The 21667-nt window shown below is 35.0% G+C and overlaps 3 protein-coding genes across 3 annotated transcripts in view; all 3 read left to right on the top strand.

Moving 5' to 3' along the window:
- LOC109092290 (pleckstrin homology domain containing, family A member 6) overlaps positions 1 to 11131 on the top strand; it is a 62073-nt gene extending 50942 nt beyond the window's left edge. The window contains exons 15-27 of the mRNA XM_042766315.1: positions 173 to 322; positions 434 to 529; positions 1007 to 1118; positions 1821 to 1957; positions 3727 to 3909; positions 4834 to 4898; positions 5099 to 5204; positions 5437 to 5613; positions 6842 to 6991; positions 7101 to 7234; positions 7614 to 7756; positions 8562 to 8658; positions 11062 to 11131. Coding sequence (XP_042622249.1) covers positions 173 to 322; positions 434 to 529; positions 1007 to 1118; positions 1821 to 1957; positions 3727 to 3909; positions 4834 to 4898; positions 5099 to 5204; positions 5437 to 5613; positions 6842 to 6991; positions 7101 to 7234; positions 7614 to 7756; positions 8562 to 8656 — 1548 coding nt within the window. The 3' untranslated portion in view covers positions 8657 to 8658; positions 11062 to 11131. The remainder of the gene's footprint in view (positions 1 to 172; positions 323 to 433; positions 530 to 1006; positions 1119 to 1820; positions 1958 to 3726; positions 3910 to 4833; positions 4899 to 5098; positions 5205 to 5436; positions 5614 to 6841; positions 6992 to 7100; positions 7235 to 7613; positions 7757 to 8561; positions 8659 to 11061) is intronic.
- A 4743-nt stretch (positions 11132 to 15874) lies between these two features.
- On the top strand, positions 15875 to 18364 carry golt1a (golgi transport 1A). Its single transcript, XM_042766313.1, has 5 exons — positions 15875 to 16339; positions 16645 to 16736; positions 17486 to 17664; positions 17890 to 17953; positions 18199 to 18364. The coding sequence occupies exons 1-5, from the start codon at positions 16315 to 16317 to the stop codon at positions 18238 to 18240; spliced, it is 402 nt and encodes a 133-aa protein (XP_042622247.1). The 5' UTR covers positions 15875 to 16314; the 3' UTR covers positions 18241 to 18364.
- A 91-nt stretch (positions 18365 to 18455) lies between these two features.
- kiss1 (KiSS-1 metastasis suppressor) lies at positions 18456 to 20884 on the top strand. Its single transcript, XM_042766314.1, has 3 exons — positions 18456 to 18900; positions 19973 to 20086; positions 20404 to 20884. The coding sequence occupies exons 2-3, from the start codon at positions 20002 to 20004 to the stop codon at positions 20667 to 20669; spliced, it is 351 nt and encodes a 116-aa protein (XP_042622248.1). The 5' UTR covers positions 18456 to 18900; positions 19973 to 20001; the 3' UTR covers positions 20670 to 20884.
- The last annotated feature ends 783 nt before the right edge of the window (positions 20885 to 21667 follow it).

The following is a 21667-nucleotide window of genomic DNA, read 5'->3' as shown; positions in this document are numbered from 1 at the left end:
TTTTAGGAGTTCTCTAAAAAAAAGGGTTATGAAATACTATTATAATATATTTTAATATAATATTTAAACAAATATTACAGCATTAAATTAATATTAAATTCTCAATATAAACCAACTTATTATGCCTAAAACTACTGTCCTTACTTACTTGATTGTTTTCTGCAATTTCCAGGACAGCTTGGAGGGGGTGCTGGTGGCCACGCATCAGGAGATGGAGCTGTACAGGAACCAGCCGCTGGCCATGGAGAAACTTCAGCTGAAGAAAGAGAGTCTACAAAACAAGCTGATTAACATCAGAGGAGAGCTGTCTCATGCCTCCAGTGTAGGAAACCAGACAATTTTACACTTTTATGAAAACACATTTACACATAAGCGAAGCTAATGTTTTTGATTAAATAAGTGTTGCTGATTTTTTGTTACTTGTACTTCACAGGCCCTGACCACCACCCGTATGGAGTTTGAGGCACTAGAGGATGAAGTAAACAGCATCCATGGGGACCTGTGGGAGCACCTGAATGCTGGAGGGCAGGTACGTTGGATACTGGCTCCACATCATCATTAGTTACCAGGAAACCTTGAACTGTTACACTACAAGCCCTTGATGACTTTTGCCATCTTTCCATTTAGGCAATCATTTATTTATGAGCACATGCAATTATCATGCAAATGGTCATTTTTACATGATTGATACAGTATACCTTTATCCACTGTAGGTGGTGTGATGAGGGCATTATTGTAGTAAAAAGGTGACCTTGATGGTACAGAATTCATTTAAATATTAAATTAAGATCCATAATAATTATCTGTTTAATGCAACAAGAACTGCTCAAAGTCCTTTGAATGGAAATTAATAATGCAATCAGTAATTGAATGGCATGTGATTCTCTCATGAACTTTTAATAAGAATGAATATGCATTATTGTAATGATCCTGACAGTGCTTCAATAATGCATGTGTCTCTCTGTTTCAATGAAAATGTGTCTATCTGTTTCTATTTTCATAATAGAGTGAGCCGGTACACAGGCACATTCAGAAGGAGTTCTGGAGGGTTCAGGATGTTTTGGAGGGGCTGCACAAGAACAACCCGTCTCGTGGCACGGATACGGCCAAGCACAGAGGTCAGATGATCTCCATACTGCGCGGCATCACACATAATCTATGCAAGTTCATTCTGGCACTCAGCACCATGGTGCTGCAGAGCAGAAGAATAATTTATTTCTGACCAGTTTCTGGCTATTTATTATAGTCAGCATGAAATGAAAATTCACTTTATTCATTTTTTAAATGCATGTTATTGATCTTATTGTGAATGATTCATCCATGCATATGTTTAATTAGTAAAACTGGTTTGTAATTTTTAATTAAAATGTCATAACTGGTTAGTCTGGTGAAACAACAGACTTCTTTTATGACTTATGCTTCTGTTAAATGACTTTTTAATTCATTTGGTCTACATAAACCCTGTCCCTTACTTACAGTCAACTACAAGCTCTCATTCAAATTCGCTGTACGTCACAAAACAGATGAAAAGATCTGTCGCTACTTCTGTTCTGTATTTTCTGTATAGTGCTGCAGTTTTCTTATGTAACATGAATGTTGTGAGAACGTTGTGTGCCTGCTGTTGCAGTTATGCTGCAATGCTCTCATGCAGTGCATATGTTGTGAAACAGGAAACAGACAGCAATGTCATTTGTTTTATGATTTGATTATTTTTTATTGGAATACAAATGCAGCAAAGTAGAGCATATTACAGGGACGAATATTAGGTTACTTTTGACGTCGTGACATTGGCCCTTAACTCTGTTATCTGTCTCCTGTAGCCAGTGGAGCATCCGGCTCCTTCAGCACAAACAGTCCTGCAAGTCCCTTGAGTTCAGTGAGTCTGACGAGTCCTCTCAGCCCCTTCTCTCCTGTCCCTGGCTCTCAGGCCTCTCCAACTAAACAGCTGGCCACAGAGGTATTTCACACAGCATTATTCTTCAATGAAAGACTGTCTTATTCATTACAGTGCACAGAATACATTGCAGTAGCATATACTGTATGCTGTAGTACCAGACCATTTCATTTAAATGAAGAAGGGAATATCAAATCATTCTGCTTCTCGTAATTAATCAAGTCTGATCATAGGACTTGTTATTTTTGTTTATCCCAGACATCCTGAATTGTTCCTGACTCACAATAAATTATATTTGCTGTACTATGCTCAATTAAAGAAACCTCTAACCATAGTCTACTGCCATGAAGTTGTGGTGATAATTTTAAAAGGCTTTTACTTTGAAAAGATACCATAATAAAGCAACAGTTGTGTTATAGTAGTAAATATCCCATTCATTTTCTCCATAGGGAATACATTTTGAACAATATCTTTAACTACATACCTACTGTGAGCTACGAGGATGTTAACTGATGGTATATGCTTTTGTTAAAGTCATCAGCCTGCATTAATTAATTTTTTTTTTTTTTTAATAATCATGTTTAACAGTGGAATTCCTGGTCAAATACTATATTGCCCATGATTCTGCAGAGAAATTGTCACCAATTAGGGAATTGCAGCAAAAGAACTTTCAAGCACCCACACACTCCCATGAATCACTGCAAATGATATAATAATGGGAATCATTCTCCCTATACTCTCAAGCTATTTAAATATTTATATGAATAATTTGTATATTTTACAATTAATGTAAAATGTGTTTTTCTATATACATAATTAGAATCTTTAAATCAGTTTTACTTTTTTTTATCATTTTCAATTTTATTATATCCTTCACAATTATTAGTTTTTTTTTTTTTTTTTAATTAATTGTTTTTTTTTTTTATTCAGTCTTGTACCTTTGGCTTTTTGTCGGATTTTCAAATACTTTTCCCCTTCAAATCAAAGTTTCTTTTGATTCACTTCGTATTTAGTTGGTTGGGTGGCTGATAAATCCTGAACAAAGACTTTTTTAAATCCCTATGGGCAAATTGAATTAGTAAAATAATGGTCACTGAAAAAGTATATGGGCACTGTTGCACCATATTGGCTTTTTAGCTTAAGAGAAAGCGGAGTGATTTTAATCAGAGTTGAATAATTCTACATGGAATGATAATTACCTGTAAATGACTTGAAATGGGATTCAAAGATTATTTCTGTGTCTAATACCTGTTTTCTGGCTATATGATTCTGTTTTTTGTTGTTACTTAGCTGTAGTCACTTTTAAACACTTGGTTGTGCGTGTTTGCTAGTATTCATAGGTGACCCACTCCCACAGTGATACGCTACCAAAATATGCCCAGAGTTTTACGCCATTCTGGCACATGCCGTTTATTCAGAAGAATCAGCCCCTGACTGAACTGCACATTTTCAGACCTCAAATCTTACATCACAGTACATTTCCATGTTAAAGCAGATGGAGTGGGTCTTGAGTTAAATGTTTGTTTTTAGACCTCAAATCTTACATCACAGTACATTTCCATGTTAAAGCAGATGGCCGTGCAGGTCAGTGTTTATTAGTGGTTGTGGTGAGGGATCCATGCCTCTATGCTTCCCATGATTCTCTCCGCCCTCCACCTGGCTTAGTTGCTACTGATGCACAGCTCACTCTCCACCTCTCCATCCCTTCTCTTCTCTCCTCCTCCCTGCCTTTCTTTCTTTCCCTTCTGCTTAATTTCTGTTCTGTCGATATCTTTTACTCTCTCTTCCCAACTTCCTGTTTTTTTTTCTTTTCCCTTGCCTTCCTACCACAGGAGGTTGGTCCTCCCCGACCTCCACTTCCTAAGTCTTACCAGCCCCTGGAGTCCTCCCAGTCCTTTCCCCCCTCTGTCCCTCCCCTGCCCATAGACAGCAATGCCTGGCTGCGCAGCATGGGCCCCCATTCAGGCATCCACCAGGAAGGCTACAAGGACAACGAAGATTTCCGCAGCAGAAAGGTACCTCAGAGAGGCGGCCACACTACGAGAATGAGGACTGTGTCCATTTTCGCACCATGTTCTATCATCGCTACATTGTCAACAACATCTTCCTTTCCCCTACACCAGTTAACTTCATTATTTCCCTTTCTTTCCATTTCACTATTTCACTTCATATAATCTGTTTGCTTTCACATATTTACAATTTTGTTATGCATTACTTTATCTCAAACCAAACCTCATCATAATATAACATCTGTTGTAAGATATAGCAAATATTGGAATAAATAAATGAGAGTAGCTTGTCTTCCAACAGCTCCCATTTTTTCCCTCCATTTGTGTGTGGTAGAAAGATCAAGTTCCTTCATATATACACTTGTACAGTTGCCCCATTTCTGTCCTTAGTACCTGTTTTATTTTTGCTTGCTTGTTTCTGTGCTAGTGTTGCATTTATTCAAGCTGGTGATAGTACTGTGATGTGTAAAAATGCTTCCATGGCTTTTACTTATAGCCGTATTTGCCTCAACAACCTCATGCATTTACAGGCTGCTATTCATCAAGCTGTTGAACAACCTGTAGAAGCCCTCACTGTGTGCCCCATGCCAACTGTTTTTGTTTCAGTATGCTAATATAACATAATGAATTGCTAATATGAATTGGTGTGTGTGGGTTTTTTTTGGGGGGAAATGGTTTCCTTGAAAAATGTAGGTATGTTTTTATATATATATATATATATATATATATATATATATATATATATATATATACATGTATATATATATGAAACCAATCTGAAAAGAATTAAATTAAGAATCTGTTAAGAATTTTTTAATCCTGTCAGGATGGGATTTCTGGTTTTAATTATGACAGAAATTTTATTAGCAATACTTTATGTTCCTTTAGGATATTTTAACTTGGGTTTACATTTGCTATCTTCTGTTCCAGCACAACTACAACTCACAGGGAGAAAAGAGCAGTGACTTTGATACAGAGCAATCCAACCAGAATAAAGGTAGGAAGAAATAAGGGCTGACATTTTTCTTGATATTTCCTGAGCATATGAAGTTAATTATATTTAATTGTAAGATCATTTATATTTAAATCATGGTTATAGTATAAACAAATGTGAAAATAATCAACAAGATTTTTTTGTTTCATAATGGTGGCTGTTTTATAAAAAATATTGTTTTTTGTTTTTGTTTTTTTGTGTGGTGTGGGTTTTTCCACCAAGGACCAAGTCGCCTTCAGAAGACAAGAACAATTCTGATGGCATCCAACGGAGAAATGGGAAGGTGTCCAATGGTCACATTTCCAGAGTAAGTTAAATCTGTGCTAGTAAACTCTTCATGTTTTCAATAATAGGTTCACATTTTATGAGAAAACATGAGGAACTATAAAATATAGCCAGTACCATTAGTTTAATCAACATACTGTATATAAGTTACAGATCCAATTTGTGGGTTCTGATTCAGAATGTATAGGGCTAGGTGGCATTATAGGTAGTCTTTTATAAATGCATTGTGTAATGGTGATGGATGTGTGTCCCAGGAGAGGCCAAAGAGTGCAGTGTTCCCCGCAGAGGTAAAGTCTAAAATGAGTGTGGAGGAACAGAACGAGAGGATACGAAGAAACCAGAGCAACTCTGTCAGAGACAAGAGGCGCAGCCTCAACCTCTCCAGCAACCAGAACAATGATGGCTTAAAATCATCTGCTAACTACAGAGTGGTTAGTGTCATATTCTTAAGCATTTTTTTCTCTGTACTGAAGAAGTAACGCATTATTGCAGGTTTAGCTGGTTATTAATGCACTTTATTACAAAAGCTTATGTTTTTGAGGCACTACTGGCTTTTTTCATGCACTGGTCGATTTTGATAATGCATCATTTGCTCATTTAAACAAACTTTAAGAAAACTTATAATACAAAACAATAGTCTTAATGTACTGTGATTAATCAACTGGTTAAATCTGGTGATATCTATCAGTTTTTACCCTATTTACCTCTAGTGTCTTGCCTTAATTCATACCCTAGCCATTTATTAGGGTCAGTTGTGATCATTTAGGCACTTCACAGAAAAAAAAGCAGTCCAATAAAATTATCTGAACTTGAAATTTATTTGAAATAAATTTACTTGAAAAGTAGCAAGACTGCAAAATATATTATCGCTATATTCTAAATATAATTATTAGAGGTGTGCAGCGAAGCCAGTATTTGTATCTGTAACAATCACAAAATTATTTGTATCTGTATCTGTATTCGGATAAAACCGGAACTTCGTACAGTTATAGTTGCTAAGACCGTTATGTCTATGGTTTTACAGCCTTTCTTTTTTTTCGTAGTTATCACTGAACAAATATGCAGTGTTTAACTAAAAAAATATTTTTATGATTATAACTTTTATTTAAATATCTTCTAACAGTCGAAGCAGTTACTCTTGTTTTTGAGTTGTTTTGAGATTTTGTGAGGTTTTTTTTGGGGTGTAGTGAGTTTGTGTTTGGGTTTTGAGGTCCTTTTGTGATCCGATAAATATTTAAATATATTTTAATTAAAACAGTAAGGGTTCCTGTGCAGTTTAGAAATATGGAAATTGATTTAAGTAATTTCCAGGAAATGCATGGAATAAGGAAAGTGCAACACTGCTATTTTATTTGCGCTTATTTCATTTATAGAATTTACACTCCTTTACTTCACACACTTGCTACTGCGTTGTAATATTAGAGGTTTATGTAAATCAACATGATTTCCTTTGGCTCACCGGTTCCTGTGCGGTTTAAAAAAAGTAGCTATTTCCCTTAAGTAATTTGCTTTAGGCACACCCCTAATATTTATATTGGGTGCCATAAAATGTATGATTAAAACAAGAAAAAATGGTGTGAAACAAATAAAATATATTCTATGAATTTTGCAGTTTATGTCACGCTAAGGATTGAGCCAGTTGTTCTTCCCGATATCCAGGTGCGGAGGAGAGTAACAGCTGATGAGGTGGATATTAAAGATCTTGAGGCGGCCATAAGGGGAGAAGGTTTGGAGTCACCCAGGGAAGAAATTGCTCGTCTGCGACGACAGGTGGAACCTGAACACTATGACCTGGATCTCAACAAAGAGGTTAGAAATCACATAGCAGCACTGCGCATAGCACCATTAACATTGTCCAGTTTTTAATAACGGTTGATGTGAAGTATAGGCAAGGACATTTGTGTCATTGTTTCTTTAGTTATCCATGCCAGACAAAGTCTTGATCCCTGAGCGATACTTGGACATTGAGACCAGTACACCACTCAGCCCAGAAGAGCTGCGGGAAAAACAGAAGAAAGTTGAAAGAATCAAGACACTGATTGCCAAATCTAAGTATGATGCACATCATGTCCTCATCCACTGCACACTGAGTAACCGTTATTTTGTTTTTGTTTCGTCCGTCCAAACCCATTTGTTGTTATGCCATTGTTGTTATGCCATAAACCATACGCAGCACTTGCCGAACAACTAGGGACTGCCAAAGTTCTAAAATCAAGTCAAGCTCTCAAAATACAAGTACAAAAAGACCATAATTGATTTTTCACTTTTGTGTTCTTTGGAAAATACAACAGGTTACAGGTTTGGTTTCAAACAACATTGAGTAATCTTTGGCAGAATTTCCTCCTAGGTGAAATCAATACTTGAAAATGACTTTATTACATCTGTGGATATATATATATTATTGAATATTATCCTATCTGTCTTTCTCCAGCCTGCAAAATGTGGTGCCGGTGTTGGACGGGCCAGTGGAAGGACCCAGTAACCCAGAGCAGCAGCTTCATGAACAGGAGAAACGCATCGAGATTTCCTGTGCTCTGGCTGCCGAGGCCTCCCGCCGTAGCCGGCTGCTCTCCGGTGAGGAAACCTGCTGCCCTGAGGAGCCTGGGCAAGCTGTGACCCCAACTGTCTGACCACTGTCTGACACTCATGCCCTTTCAATGTCACATGCTCCTCGATGTCCTCAATGTACACTTCACCACACTTCAGTGCTGAGGTTGCACTTTAATTATAGTTATGGTTTGACTTAGTTGAACTATTAGATTTGCTATTTTGCAGAGGAAATTTATAATGAATTGATATGTAATTGATCTGTTTCAGAATTCACAACACATTTATGAAGCTTTTAGATACCATCTAGATGTGTGACCTCGGTACTGAAGCACACTTTCTAGTTCCATCTAAATTCACTAAGGAACTGCTCTAGAGTAAGACATTTCCTCAAATTATTGACTATGAATATATAAAGGTTTGTTATTGTCACTAAATTTTTAACTTCAGAACACATATGAATGGACAAAGGCAGAGAGGACAAACATCAGTAATAAATAGAGAGAATTTAAAAAAATACAATGTATATTTTTTTTATTCATCATGCCTTTGATCTCAGTTTCTAGATTAAGATTTATGGGCAACCAAAATGATAAATACAATTTAAAATCATGCATTGGACTTTCCTTCATAGTTTTCTTTCATTTCATTCAATATTTTTTGTGGTCAAAAATTCAATTAGCATGGATTCATTTTGCCTTCTGGCTTGTGGCTCTGTAGAGAGGACAGTATATATATTCACCTCTCTGTCCCACAATTCCTATTTCATTTGCTTCATGGCATATGTTTTCTTTTGACATTTTTTTCCCCCCATAATTTCACTGCATTGCAGCACAGTGCGTTCCCAGTCCCTCTGCCTCCCCAGCCAGCCTGGTCCCTTCCCCTTCTGCTGAGTACTCTGACTCCTCCCACATCATGAAGGTGTGAAGGTGAGTCCCACCCACTGCACAACAATCCCCGCCCCTTCCTTTCTCTTCCCAGTTCCTCACATAAACTCTCTTCCTGGTCCTGCTCATTACTGCCCTTGCTTTCTTTTACTTTCAGTAGAGCTAGAAATATAACAACGCTGAATATTGATTTACACCACCCTGTTTTGGTAGAAAAATATTCTGGTATGGAAAAAATTGCAGCAGAAATCTTGATCTTGGTTAACTGCACATTTATTACAGGGCTTGTGGCTATTCCACAAACAGCTCCTACAAATGTGTTGACTGGCTTTCATTCTGTATTATCAGCATCATTTTTAGATCTTGATCCAGTGATCAAGTCTTGACACATTGTTAACAGACTAACTGTAAACTTAACAGCTGCAGTCAGCTCATGGCAAAATAATAGTCAGCCTTGATCAAAACCATGTGACTAGAATTTTAAAAAGGTGATGCTGGTGTTTAAAACTGCATGTAACGAAGTTGATCATATCGCAGTGGACTTTCATAAACACTAAATTTCTCTTGTGGTTAATTAACAGTTTGTTAAAGAACATTTTCACCTTTTATAATCACATGGAAACCAGATGCAGCTATTTTGCCAACTGTTGTACAATTTGTTCACCTTATTAACTGTTGGGTCAGAAACACTTGACACAAGTATGCGAATGCAGATGCGAATGTTTAACCATTCACCTTGCAAAAGAACAACTATACTGAATGTATTCTATTTGCGTTTCTCTCTTGGTAGCAAACCTCAGAATTCAAAAGATTCACGTGGGTAATAAAGTGTGCAATTAAGCCAGATATTATTATTCAGGTAGCTATTTTTATAAACGTTAACTTTAACTATGTAGGCCCTGTCACACATGGTGTGTTTAATGTACAGTGGGTGTAGAAAAGAATCACCCCCTTTAAAATAATCAAATTTTGTTGCTTTCGCAGCATGAAATGAAGACGAACACAGTTTTTGTTTTATCCAGCTGTATTTATTCAGCGCAACTTATAGCATCCATGTGAAAGATAAAACACCAACATATCAGAACTTTTTTTTTACATTGAAAAAATTGCTGCAGAGAAACACACCCAGAACAGGATTTCACCACCTCCATGCTTTACTGTAGGAATGCAGTTATTTGGATAGTGAGATGTCTTGGATTTCCACCAATGACCATAGCTGATCACAGGTGAAAGTCAAATTTGTGTGCCATTGAGGTGATTAGCTACACCTGATTGAGTTTATAAGTCATTTTTAGGAGGGGGGTGATCCTTTTTTCAACTTTTTTCATACTTTTTTGAATCTGTTTTTTTTTTTGTGTGTTTTTACTGACATGTTGGTGTTATCTTTTACTTGGATGTTATGAGTTGCATTGAGTACAAAACTGTGTCCATCTTCATTTCAGGCTGCAAAACAACAAAATGTGATTATTTTAAAGGGGGTGATTCTTTTCTAGACACACTGTTACTCTGTAGTTCTCAACCAAGGGTCAGGGGCCCACTAGGGGGCCTCGGCAAACTTTCAAGGAAGCCTTAAGATGGCTTAAAACAAATCTACTAAAAATTAGGATATTTACTATTTCAATTCACACCCTCATTAATTAAATCCTGTAAATCCATGGGCATTTTTCTAGTTATTCCAAGCTCTAAAATATTTAAGTGGGTAGAAATTGTGAATGCTTTGCATTCTCAATACATTCTTTTGCCAATCCCACACTGATCGGACTTCCCGGCACACTACTACCCAGAAGTCTGTGTGGTCAAGTGTAGAACACATGGCTGAGAGTGCCATCTGGGACATCTGAGTCATTCTTTTCAAATTGTTGCTTTCCATGACATAAAAATTGTCAATATAAGAATTGTCCACTAAATGTCCACTAAAGCATCCCCTGGTGGCAGCACGTTGCATTATCAATTGGGTCTGATACATCATGCATTTTACAAGCACCAGGGGATGCTTTAGTTCACCCAAAAATGAGAACTGTCATCATTTGCTAAGCCCCTTCATATCCTATATGACTTTCTTCTGTGGAACACAAAATTATCAGTACAGTGAATATCAGTGGGGTTCAGTGTTGTTTCAGACTCCTTCATTGACTTCGTATGGACAAAATGAGTTGAATCATTCTTCAAAATGTCTCCTTTTGTGTTCCACAGAAGAAAGTTCTTTATGCAGTTTTGCAATGACATGAGTAAATGGTGACAGAATGTACATTTTTGGGAGAACTATCTCTTAAACATTTCTAGATGCATTCACATTTTTGCCAAGAGTGTGTTTTGGCCCTTATTATTATTTTTCTGTGTTTAAATGTGAAAAACGTTCAGCTTAACAAAACAAATACGACAGTCTCTGACAATACATTTGTTCTCCTCTTCTCTTTGTTCTCTCTTCTTCTCCCATTTTTCCAGCTAGCTCTTGCAGCTGTCAAATTTGACGGTGAACCCTTCTGAGTGTCCAACAGACAAAAAAAAAGATGGAGAAAAAAAAACAAACACTGAACACCAAGAACATTTTGTTTTGCCTCCGCCAAACATTGTATTCCTTTCAATTATTTACTCAACACCATGCAGAGAAATATTTCAAAATGTTTGGAGGGTTGTTCACAAGCGAGGTTATCTGCCCCCACATCTCCTCACAATCCTCATTCGGAGTACATAACCCGCGGCAGAACTTTGAATTCAATTAATCAGCTTTTTTGACTTGATCTCGGAGGATGGCAGTCGTATTACAAAAGCTACAAACTAGCCAGGAGTGGATGATGTTTACAGATTCATATCTACTCTCAGTCACATTACTGACTGGAGTATATACAGCAAATTCATGCTACAAATGCTGGGTACAGCTGCTCAGGGCGGATTCTTGCAGAAACAAGCACGTTTGCGACAGGAAGGAGCATGACAGAGATGCGACCAGAGGAAAATAGCCATGCTTGAGGAAGTTGTAAAAACCAGACCAAGGACTACAGCAAAGTTGTCAAAGCTCAGTTTATGTGTAAGTCAAAAGAAGAGAGATTTGGAACTACTAGTATGATAATTATCTGTGTTCAATCAGCCCCTGAGGATTTATGAACAGAACTCTCAGGCTACGTTTACACGACAATGATATAGTCAAAAACAGAAAAGTTTTTCCCTTGCATTTTTAAAAAGTTTCACGTATACACGACAACTTTTTCAAAACAATTCGAGTTTACACATATCTGCGAAAATGGCCAAAAACGCTGTATTACGTATGCCAGGCCAGTAGTTGGCGCTGTCACCTTGTTAGTAAACACTACTTATAGGGAAGTGACGATTATATGTTGTATATGATGCGTCTCCACTGTTGGTTGTAATATCGGTGAAGTAAATCCACATTATGCTGAAGAAGCGTTAGCAAACTATTGAGCAGCAACAACAGTAACATGTACTCCACCATTGTTGTGTATGTTTGTTCGTGCTTGCCTTTTAAATCGACACGTACTGAGCATGTCTACATACTTAACACATACTACGCACGCACATGGCATCACTGTTTTCAAAGATTTCAGTACTGGGTGTTTACACAGAAACGATAATGGTTGGTGGCGTTTTCAAAAACCTGTACTTTGAAACCCGTTTTCAAAAATAGGCGTTTCAGTCCCCAAAACACTGTTCTCGTGTAAACGAACAGGCAAAATGCATAAAAAGTTTCCAGTTTTTGGCTGAAAACGTTGTCGTGTAAACTGCCCCTCAGTAGGAGCTTGGGACAGTAGTAGACTATGGATGAATCCGTTGTTATCTTGATCCAAAGGATGTTGTTGATGCAAGAAGACTTGGCATTGGGCACTTCCCCTCCATCATCTTTAAGGCCAGACTCACTGTGACTCCTCCTGGCCTCCTCTTTTCCCACTGTCCTCTCTGGTTTCAAAATAGGGCTTGAGAACCCTCTTCCCGTCAACATTGCAGTCTCTCAAACCATTGTCAGGCCTTTAAGTACCGTGTGTATCTATAAATAAAGCATATATATTGATATGATTATTACTCTAATCTTTGCATCAAAGCCATGTGGACTCATCATAGTGCTTTTACTGCTAGGACAGTACCAAATATCGGTACCTAAAAACTTGTGAGCGTGTGTGTTAGATGAATAAGATGAGAAAGACGAAACATTGGAAGTGTCCTTAGAGTTGTAAGTCTGCTTGTTGAAACAATGCGTATTCATGTGAGGCCAGCAACTTGCATTACAGCCTGTATATACTGATGTTAAATTATGTTACCTGTTGCCCCAAAAGAATATCAAAGCCCTTATTCGTTGTGCCATTTGGAGATTCATTTGGCTGTTTATTTTCTGCTGCGGCACAGTTTTTTGTGTAAATATAGATTAACATGGAATTAAATGGAACAATATTTTGGATTATTTTTATATCACAGGTAATTACCTCTGTAATCAAGCAGCTTGATTATAATTTATCGTAAAGTAAAGAACAATTTGCCAAACCTTATAAATCTCCTGTTTGTACTTTGAGGTGATCTTTCCCCATATCGAAACCTCTAAAATGCCATGCAAGTTGTTAGCCCATTCTGTATTCTCTGCTTGTCTTTTTTTAATTTTATTTTTATTATAATTTTTTTTTTTATGTGAAATTATTCTGTTTTTGGTCTAACTTAACACTGGCCTCAGCTTGTGTATGATCTGTTTTGTGAGAATTTGTTTGACGAAACTGTCATTTAATTATTATTTCTCTGCAGTCACGGAAATCATGTTGTTCTTATTACAAAAAAAAAAAAAACACAACCAACCAAAAACCTGAATCATGCTAAAACGCAGTATGAGATCTGGGAAAGAGAAAAACGTTCCAGAGAAGCAAATTTTAAGCAAAAACGGCCCTTAATGGGAAGATAGAGATCTATTTTTTATCCTTTTTTTTCAGAAAGAGAAAAACAAGATCAGTGCATCGCATATTTTTATATGTATAAAATGAGGTTTTAAAATGATTAAAGAGAGTTTTGATCTGATATATTATGGAGATACTGATCGAGGCTGATATATTTTTAATTTATTGACCTAAACTTTACAGCATCCTTTTAAAGGCCTTGTTTAAAAGTCATTTTTAAGTGTTGTTTTGTACATAATTGGAAAAAATGGTCAAAGTTGCGGTTGGACAGTCAAAGCAGAGATGTCTAATATTTGATCAAAAAAAAAAAAATGTAGCATATAAAGTGGGATTAACTACAGTAATTCAAAATAAGCACATTGGTCTGTGTAAATATGTTCAAATCAAAACACTGTATGTCTTCATATTTACCATAACTAATGTTATTTTAAGGGGAAAAAACGAGACTGCTTGAGCTATGCAAATCAAACAGAAGACTTAATGTGCTTGCTTTAGAAGTACCCTCATGCAATAAAGTGAATGTATTTAAAACCTTTTGTAATTAAAACTCTTCATTTATTCCTATCACTTTTCTTCAGTAGAGTTTGTACATCCATAATTGTATTTCGACACCTCAGGTGATTGTACTGTAATTGAAAATGAAGGCAAGAAGCTGCCTAATTTGAATGGTGAACAAGAAAAATACCCATACTGCAAATGTTATGATGTTACTTGTAGGATCCAAAAAATCAAATTTGTTAACTTTAAACATGAGACACACTTCTAAAACAGACAAAGATTTCATTCACTTGTCATTGCAAATATGCAAATCTCCCTGGGTGAAGATAAGGTTACACTGTATTACAAGTTACAACAGAAGCTCTTTTTAGCAACTTGTGAGGTAAACTGGATTCATTTCAGCCCAATAAATATACAAAGCCTATTTATTACAAGAGTTTGAAGCCTTAGTCTTGTTTTGGCAATTGAAAATGGAATACGCCACAATCAGACCCATAATGTTGAGCCAGAAGTCAGTCATTCCAACACGTTTTTTCACAGAAATCCCAACCACTTATTAAAACCACAATTGTTTCTGGGCCACTTGTAACATTGCTTGTAAGAAATCAAGCTTAGTGGTGAATATTTGCTTTATTTAATTTACATTTGCATTTCATTTTAAGGATGAGACCTTTCTGGAAAGCATCTATAAATTCTGCATATTATGACAATAACAACACAAGCACAAAGTGAAAACCAAGAAAGTGTGTCGGCAGTATGGAATGTGGTGCTAATAAATATCTAACGATGTATGTTTATGATACGTGCTCTAATTGAAAGTATTACGACTTTATAGTAATGTTGTGAAGGATAGTTGGTTGTCTAAATAGAAATTTGTTAAACACAGAATGAGTGGATAGAATGAGAAGGTATTTGTGGAATGGAAAATAAAGAGCTTGTTGGAGATTCTTTCAGTAGATACCAAGAGAGGGATGGGTTGTGGTTGAGGTAACAAAGTTGGTAATGGCAGGCCTATTGGTGTCTAAATAACACTGTTGTCGGAAGTGAATGAGGAAAGATAAGGAAGAAAGAGGTGCATGTGTAGTTTTTGTAGCATTTGAGCATGTTGTTTTCCACTTCCACATGTAAGGGCTAATGTTGAGTCAACAGGCGAACTGCAGCCTACATTATGTGTTTATTTAAGGGCTATTCATCAAATAAAGAACACAAATTATTGATTTGTATATTTATAACACTGCAGTAATATTACAGTAATATTAATACTGAAGTCCTTCAAGATCATGCTCTCTACAGTTGATAACAGACAGAAGATGGCAGCAGTTGTGTTTGCATGAAATAAGAGAGCGAAACTAATTTCTGAGAAAAAATAATAAAATTGTGAGATATAAACTCAGAATTCTAAGAAAAAAGACAGAATTGTAAGATGTAAACTTGGAATTAGGAGAGAAAGAGAGAGAGAGAAGCTAAACAGAACTGAGATTTAAATTCAGAATTATGAGAAAAAAGTCAGATTCGCTAAATATTAAGTCAGAATTCTGAGGGTAAAAAAGTCAGACTTGTGAGATGTCAGTTTGTAATTTTGTCTTTTTTCCCTCAGAATGGTGTTTTTTTTTTTTTTTTTTTTTTTAAGTTGCAGTTAACGCAATTAAAGCTATAAACATGCAGTTCTGATAAGAATTGTGATATAAACTTGCAATTGTGAGAAAAAAAAGTCATAATTAACTTTTACATTTTTTGGCAGGAAAATTATTTAATGAAACACCGCTCCTGACCAATCAGGATCAAGTATTCCAACAAGCCATATAATAATTTTATCTAGTCACCAAAATTGTATGATAAACTGACTTGCTTTTATTTTTATTTTTTATTTTTTTGTATGTTTTGCACGGTTTTCTTCTTAACACAGCTAATATAAATGTAGAATTATTTGTCATGCTAATAAAGTACATTACATTAAAACTGATGAAAGGGCAGGGGATATTAAGTTGTGAAAGGGTGTTGTTTAGGGTGCATACATGTGGTCAGCTGTCAGCCGTCATACTAGAGATGAAGTTATTAGTGGGATGTGAGGATGAGGGCGGAGGGTGAGTGGACACATGCTTTTGTGGACGAGTGAATGGACTGTGATAGACTGTACATGAGATAAAGTGATCATTAGGCAGAGAGTTCTCTCTCATCTAATAGGTTTGGTTAATGTTCACCCTACAGTAGGGTTCAAAAGTCAATCATTTGTGTGAAAGACACAAACCAATATAAACCGAGGAACAAGAACCAGGAGATCTGTGCCAAGAAAGACAAGAGTTGGAAAACCATGATCACAATCACAGAGTTTCAGAGTGAGTGTCTTTCTTTCACTGAATATACATTAACCATTGTTTGATTTACTGTACAGTTACAACTCAACTCAGACACATTGCTACTGTATGTTCATTTTCACACTTAATGTAATTTTATGGTGTTGAGTTAAATTAAAACAATGTAAATCAGTACATTAAGAGTGGCCTTTATTTTAGACATGTTTCTGTTTGCAGAGGCTAGATTTCAACACATTGTTCTCCTTTTTAAATGAGCACAGAAATATCTGCTTTATTGACTAACTAAGAATACAACTATAACCAATTTATTCTGACTTGGATTCTAGAAATCGGTGTGGGTCTGTCAGGATTTGGCGTGTTCTTTGTGCTGTTTGGAATACTATTGTACTTTGACTCGGTCCTGTTGGCATTTGGAAACGTAAGTGCAGTAATGAGCTGTTGTTTAGACATGACGCAAAAAACTATGTAGATCTTTGGTCATGGGAAAGGTTTCTTAAAGGGATAGTTCACCCAGAAACTGAATTCTGTCATTCTGTTCAATCGTGTGTCATTATTCTACATTTTGAGAATGAGGGTGAAAGACATTTTTATTGGAAATACTTTTAATTAATTTTTTGGGTGAACAATCCATACATTACCATTCAAAATTTTTGTCTGTATATATATATATATATATATATATATATATATATATATATATATATATATATATATATATATATATATATATATATATATATATATATATATACTTTTGTTCAAGAATGCATTAAACTGATCAAAAGTGACAGTAAAGACATTTACATTGTTAGAATAAATAAATAGATAAATAAATGCTGTTATTTTGAACTTTCTATTCTTCAAAGAATTCTGAAAAAAATACATATATATATTTTCAACACTGATGATAATCATAAATGCTTCTTGAACACCAAATTAGAATATTAGAATGATTTCTGAAACTGGAGTATTCAGCTTGGCCATCACGAAAAATGCATTAAAGTACAAAAATTACTTTAAATTGTAATACTATTTCACAATATTTTATTTTTTACTTAAATAAATGCAGCTTTGGTGAGCATAATTTTTTTTTTTAACTAACATCAAAACATCTTTTGATCGATAGTGTATAGGCATAAATTTTCCAAACTTTTCCCTCTACATCAGATTCTGTTTCTGTCTGGTCTGGCCTTCATCATTGGCTTGAGGAGGACGGCCCACTTCTTTTTCCAGAGACAGAAGCTCAGAAGCTCCGCCTTCTTTCTAGGAGGCGTGGCTTTAGTTCTACTAAGATGGCCTCGTATTGGCATGCTAGTGGAGACCTATGGCTTTGTGCTTCTATTTAAGTAAGTAAATAGTTGAATCATATCCTGTCCTCATGTGCAAGGCAGACACATCCAAATTGCTACTTCAAACCAACCAAGATGCATTTTGCCTAAACTAATTGTGGAACCTTTTTTTTTTATTATTCATTACCCTTAACACATGCTATTTCTCTGCTTGATTTGGCATTGTTTTTAGATTGTTCTTCTCCTAAACTAGCAAATAACAACATTTTATATTGTTTGTAGGTCATTCTTTCCAATGGCTTCTGGATTTCTTGCAGCAGCCTTGAACATTCCTTTTTTAACTACGGTATGGAACAAAAGCTGTTTTACCATGCTTGGATCAAAACATCGATAAATTTAGCAACCTATTAAACTTAAGAGCAACCAAATTAATTGTTTTATTATTTTGAATATATAACTCTGTAATTAAACATTCAGTGAGCGGCTGAAAAAATCTCTGTTGTTTATATTCTCTCTCTCTCTCTCTCTCTCTCTCTCTCTCTCTCTCTCTCTCTCTCTCTCTCTCTCTCTCTCTCTCTCTCTTTCTCTCAGATTTTAAACAAGTTATCTGGAAATAGTTCCTCAATGGTGTAAGAGCAGCTGCTGGACATCTGGAGGTGCTTCTGCAGTGAACTGTTAAAATTGTATTTTTATTTTATTATTATTATTTTATTATTACCTTTATAATATGTTGAATAAACTCACCATAAAATGCCCAGTGTTCTAGTCAAGAATGTTATTTTTGAGTTATTTGAAATATATCTCTTTTTTATTATAAAAAATTAATAAATTAGGATTTGAAGTGCACAAGATGTGGGTAAGTCTGCACTTTTGTAGATTTCCCTCTCGAGATGAACACAAGCAAAAATGAAATGTCCAGTGATCTTTAAAATCTTGTTGCTCTTAGTCGGTCAAGTTATGAATACAGATTTTAGAGAAGTGCTTTTCCAATCATCTCATTTTTATTTAATCTGTCTGCTCCCTGCAACTTCAATGAACTACCCTCAAATAGAAAATGATATTGAGTTCAAATATATAAAGGCTTTGTGGTTCCGGAATGTTCCTGTGAAAGGGATGGGTGGTGGACCCACCCCGGGGTAAAAAGACAAGATCAGAGGGAAAGTGGGGAGGGTTGTGGAGGTCTGCGATTCACTGAGGAGGCTATGACGCAGGTAATATTGTTGCATGAGAAAGATAAATTGTATGTGGAGGTTGTATGAACCAAACACAACCTCCATACCTGCAAGTGTAAAGGTAAGCCATTTACTCCCATTGCCATGTTCAGTTGCATAATTGTCAGTCTATGTGTAAGTGCATATATATATATATATATATATATATATATATATATATATATATATATATATATATATATATATATATATATATATATATATATATATATATATATATATATATATATGATGGTCATTAGGGTTTGGATGGATTGAATGACATTCAAGTATTTACATTTGTTTTTTTGTTGTAAATATGCATGTTAACATTTTATTTTTGTATACGTAGGTGGTTTGGTTAGCCAAGTAAAAACCAAGACAGACTGAATGTGCTCTTAAGTCCTTTTCATAGTGTTTTTTTTTTTTTTTTTTTTTTTTCTCATGCAATAGATAAATGTACAGTTTGTTCCTGCCAATTTCAGCAGACTTTTTTATTGTTCATATTTACCTTTTATGTTGCTGTATAATTATTGTTTGTTAAATAGATCAGTAGCATTTTGGTTACAAATTTATATAAATTTTGTATTGTAAAAAATAATATATTTTGTATTGTAAATAAATATATAATAAAAATATATTTTTTATTATATAAATTCATTATAAATATATATATTTAGTATTATACAATTAATTTTTATTATAAAATATTTATATTATACTTTTATTGTATTATTATTATTATTATTATTATTATTATTATTATTATATTTATTTTGAAATTTTTGTATTTCATTTTTTACATCAGTGAACAGCATTGCATAGGAGCAGATGTGACAGACTGATTTCTGATGCTTTTGATAACTTAAATTCTCTTTGAAGTGTGTATCTCTCTCTCTCTCTCTCTCTCTCTTTGTGTGTGTGTGTGTGTGTGTGTGTGTGTGTGTGTGTGTGTGTGTGTGTGTCTCTCTCTCTGTCTCTGTCTGTGTGTGTTTGTGTTTGTGTGTGTGTGTGTGTGTTTGTGTGTTGAGTTTTGTAAGTTTGATATAAATGCCATTAAAACGTGTGATCTTATAAATAAATCTTCTAAAAAGAACCCATGATTCAGAAAATAACCATGTGTGTTGGTTTCTAATTGCATTGCTTTCTTGCAGAAACTAATTTTGGTTCCAAAGCATTAAACATGATGCTATTTACCATAATTTTGATGTTGTCATTGGCAAATGGCGATACATACCCTTCAGGGCATTTTCAGTATTATTTAGAAGGTAAGTTCAGTGTTGTCTTCGTTAATTGGCAATAACTTCTAACAAACCATCAATATAGTTAATATCAAACAGTTACTAAATAATAGTCTTAATGCAGCAAAATACAATATGACTTAAATAAAAATAGATATCTAAAATTCTGGATGCATTGTTAAGTTTAATGGAAAAATACGCTTCATAATGTTGATTAAAAAGTGACCTTATAAGATATATTATAAGCTTGTATTGGACATGATATAAAATGCAGGAAGTATAAAGCATATCTCACTTGTAGGCCTTGGTCTCATGTATCTTTCAATCTTTTGTTGTATTTCTAGATGAATCTCCTGAAGAAACATCACTCCGGGTTCTCAGGGGAACTGATACTCATCCCACAGCTGGATCTCCTTCTCCCAAGCTCTCAGTGCACTTCTCCATGAGTGCAGATCCCCAGCGAAACACACAGTGGTGGTCTCCAGAAAGGCCTTACACAAAAAGGAAGCAGAATGTTGCGTACTACAATCTCAATTCCTTCGGCCTCCGCTATGGAAAGAGAGAGCAGAACATGCTTGCAGAGTTTAAACAGAAGATAGCCATAAAGTGAGGTCCACTGGGCCTTTTTAAATCTTGTGTATTGTTCTTTGAGGTTTTATATTAATTAGAAATGATCTGTAGATTGATTTGTGGAGATAACATTAGTGCAATAGTTCACAGACTTTAGTAAACTGCTGTTATGATAACTGTCAGGACACATTTTGCTAGTAATTAATAAAAATGTTTTGTCAAACAACCTGAATAAAAGAACTTTATTAGATAATATGATTGAATCAGAGCCTTTTTTTCATGGTTTTGCGTACTTCCTGTTCACACATGCTGATGACAAACATTGTTTGAAAAAATCTTGTTTTCAGGAATCGACCGTTATAATTACAAGTAAACTGTGATAATGCTGCTCATCAAGAAAATTTGGAAATTATTAAAATATGTAACGTATATATTTATTCAAATATTGTAATTTAAATAGATTTTATAACCACATTGGGTTCTCTGATCATCTCCGTGTGTGTGTGTGTGTGTGTATATTATATATATATATATATATATATATATATATATATATATATATATATATATATATATATATATATATATATATATATATATATATACTGTATATGTGTGTGTGTGTGTGTGTGTGTGTGTGTGTAAAGCATGGTAAACTTGCTATATTCCTGCACTTACAGTCAAAATGAACTGTATTAGTGTTTAGGTAGAAATTTAATTTAATTTTCATAGAGTCATCGACTCTAGGTAATAACTGAGCATTTCCGTGGGCATGCTTTTAAGGGGGGACTTGAACAGCACTTTAATAAAAATATTAAAGATCATTATAAGAAGGAATTTCAAAATCGAAATAATTTGAGTTTCTGAAGGCATCATGTGGATTATTTACCCTGTATTAATTATTACTCTGTGTGTTTCTCTTTAATGTGCTGGCAGGTAAGACACCTGGCATAGATTTTATTTTATTTTTGCTGATATATTTTCATTATGATTATAGTCAAGAACAAGAAATGTAAACTATATAGTTTAATATAAAAT

The sequence above is a fragment of the Cyprinus carpio genome, chromosome A11 (genome assembly GCF_018340385.1).
Source record: "Cyprinus carpio isolate SPL01 chromosome A11, ASM1834038v1, whole genome shotgun sequence".
In the NCBI taxonomy this organism is placed as follows: Eukaryota; Metazoa; Chordata; class Actinopteri; order Cypriniformes; family Cyprinidae; genus Cyprinus; species Cyprinus carpio.
Note: the sequence above shows the minus strand (reverse complement) of the source record. Positions and strands in the feature narration are given on the sequence as shown.

Bases quoted from the DNA above. Each gene is read 5' to 3' on its own strand.
- golt1a (XM_042766313.1), top strand. From the start codon at position 16,315: ATGATCACAATCACAGAGTTTCAGA. The intron at 16,737-17,485 runs GTAAGTGCAGTA...CCTCTACATCAG, and splicing joins TCCTGTTGGCATTTGGAAAC to ATTCTGTTTCTGTCTGGTCT. The intron at 17,665-17,889 runs GTAAGTAAATAG...TATTGTTTGTAG, and splicing joins GGCTTTGTGCTTCTATTTAA to GTCATTCTTTCCAATGGCTT.
- kiss1 (XM_042766314.1), top strand. From the start codon at position 20,002: ATGATGCTATTTACCATAATTTTGATGTTGTCATTGGCAAATGGCGAT. The intron at 20,087-20,403 runs GTAAGTTCAGTG...TTGTATTTCTAG, and splicing joins TTTTCAGTATTATTTAGAAG to ATGAATCTCCTGAAGAAACA.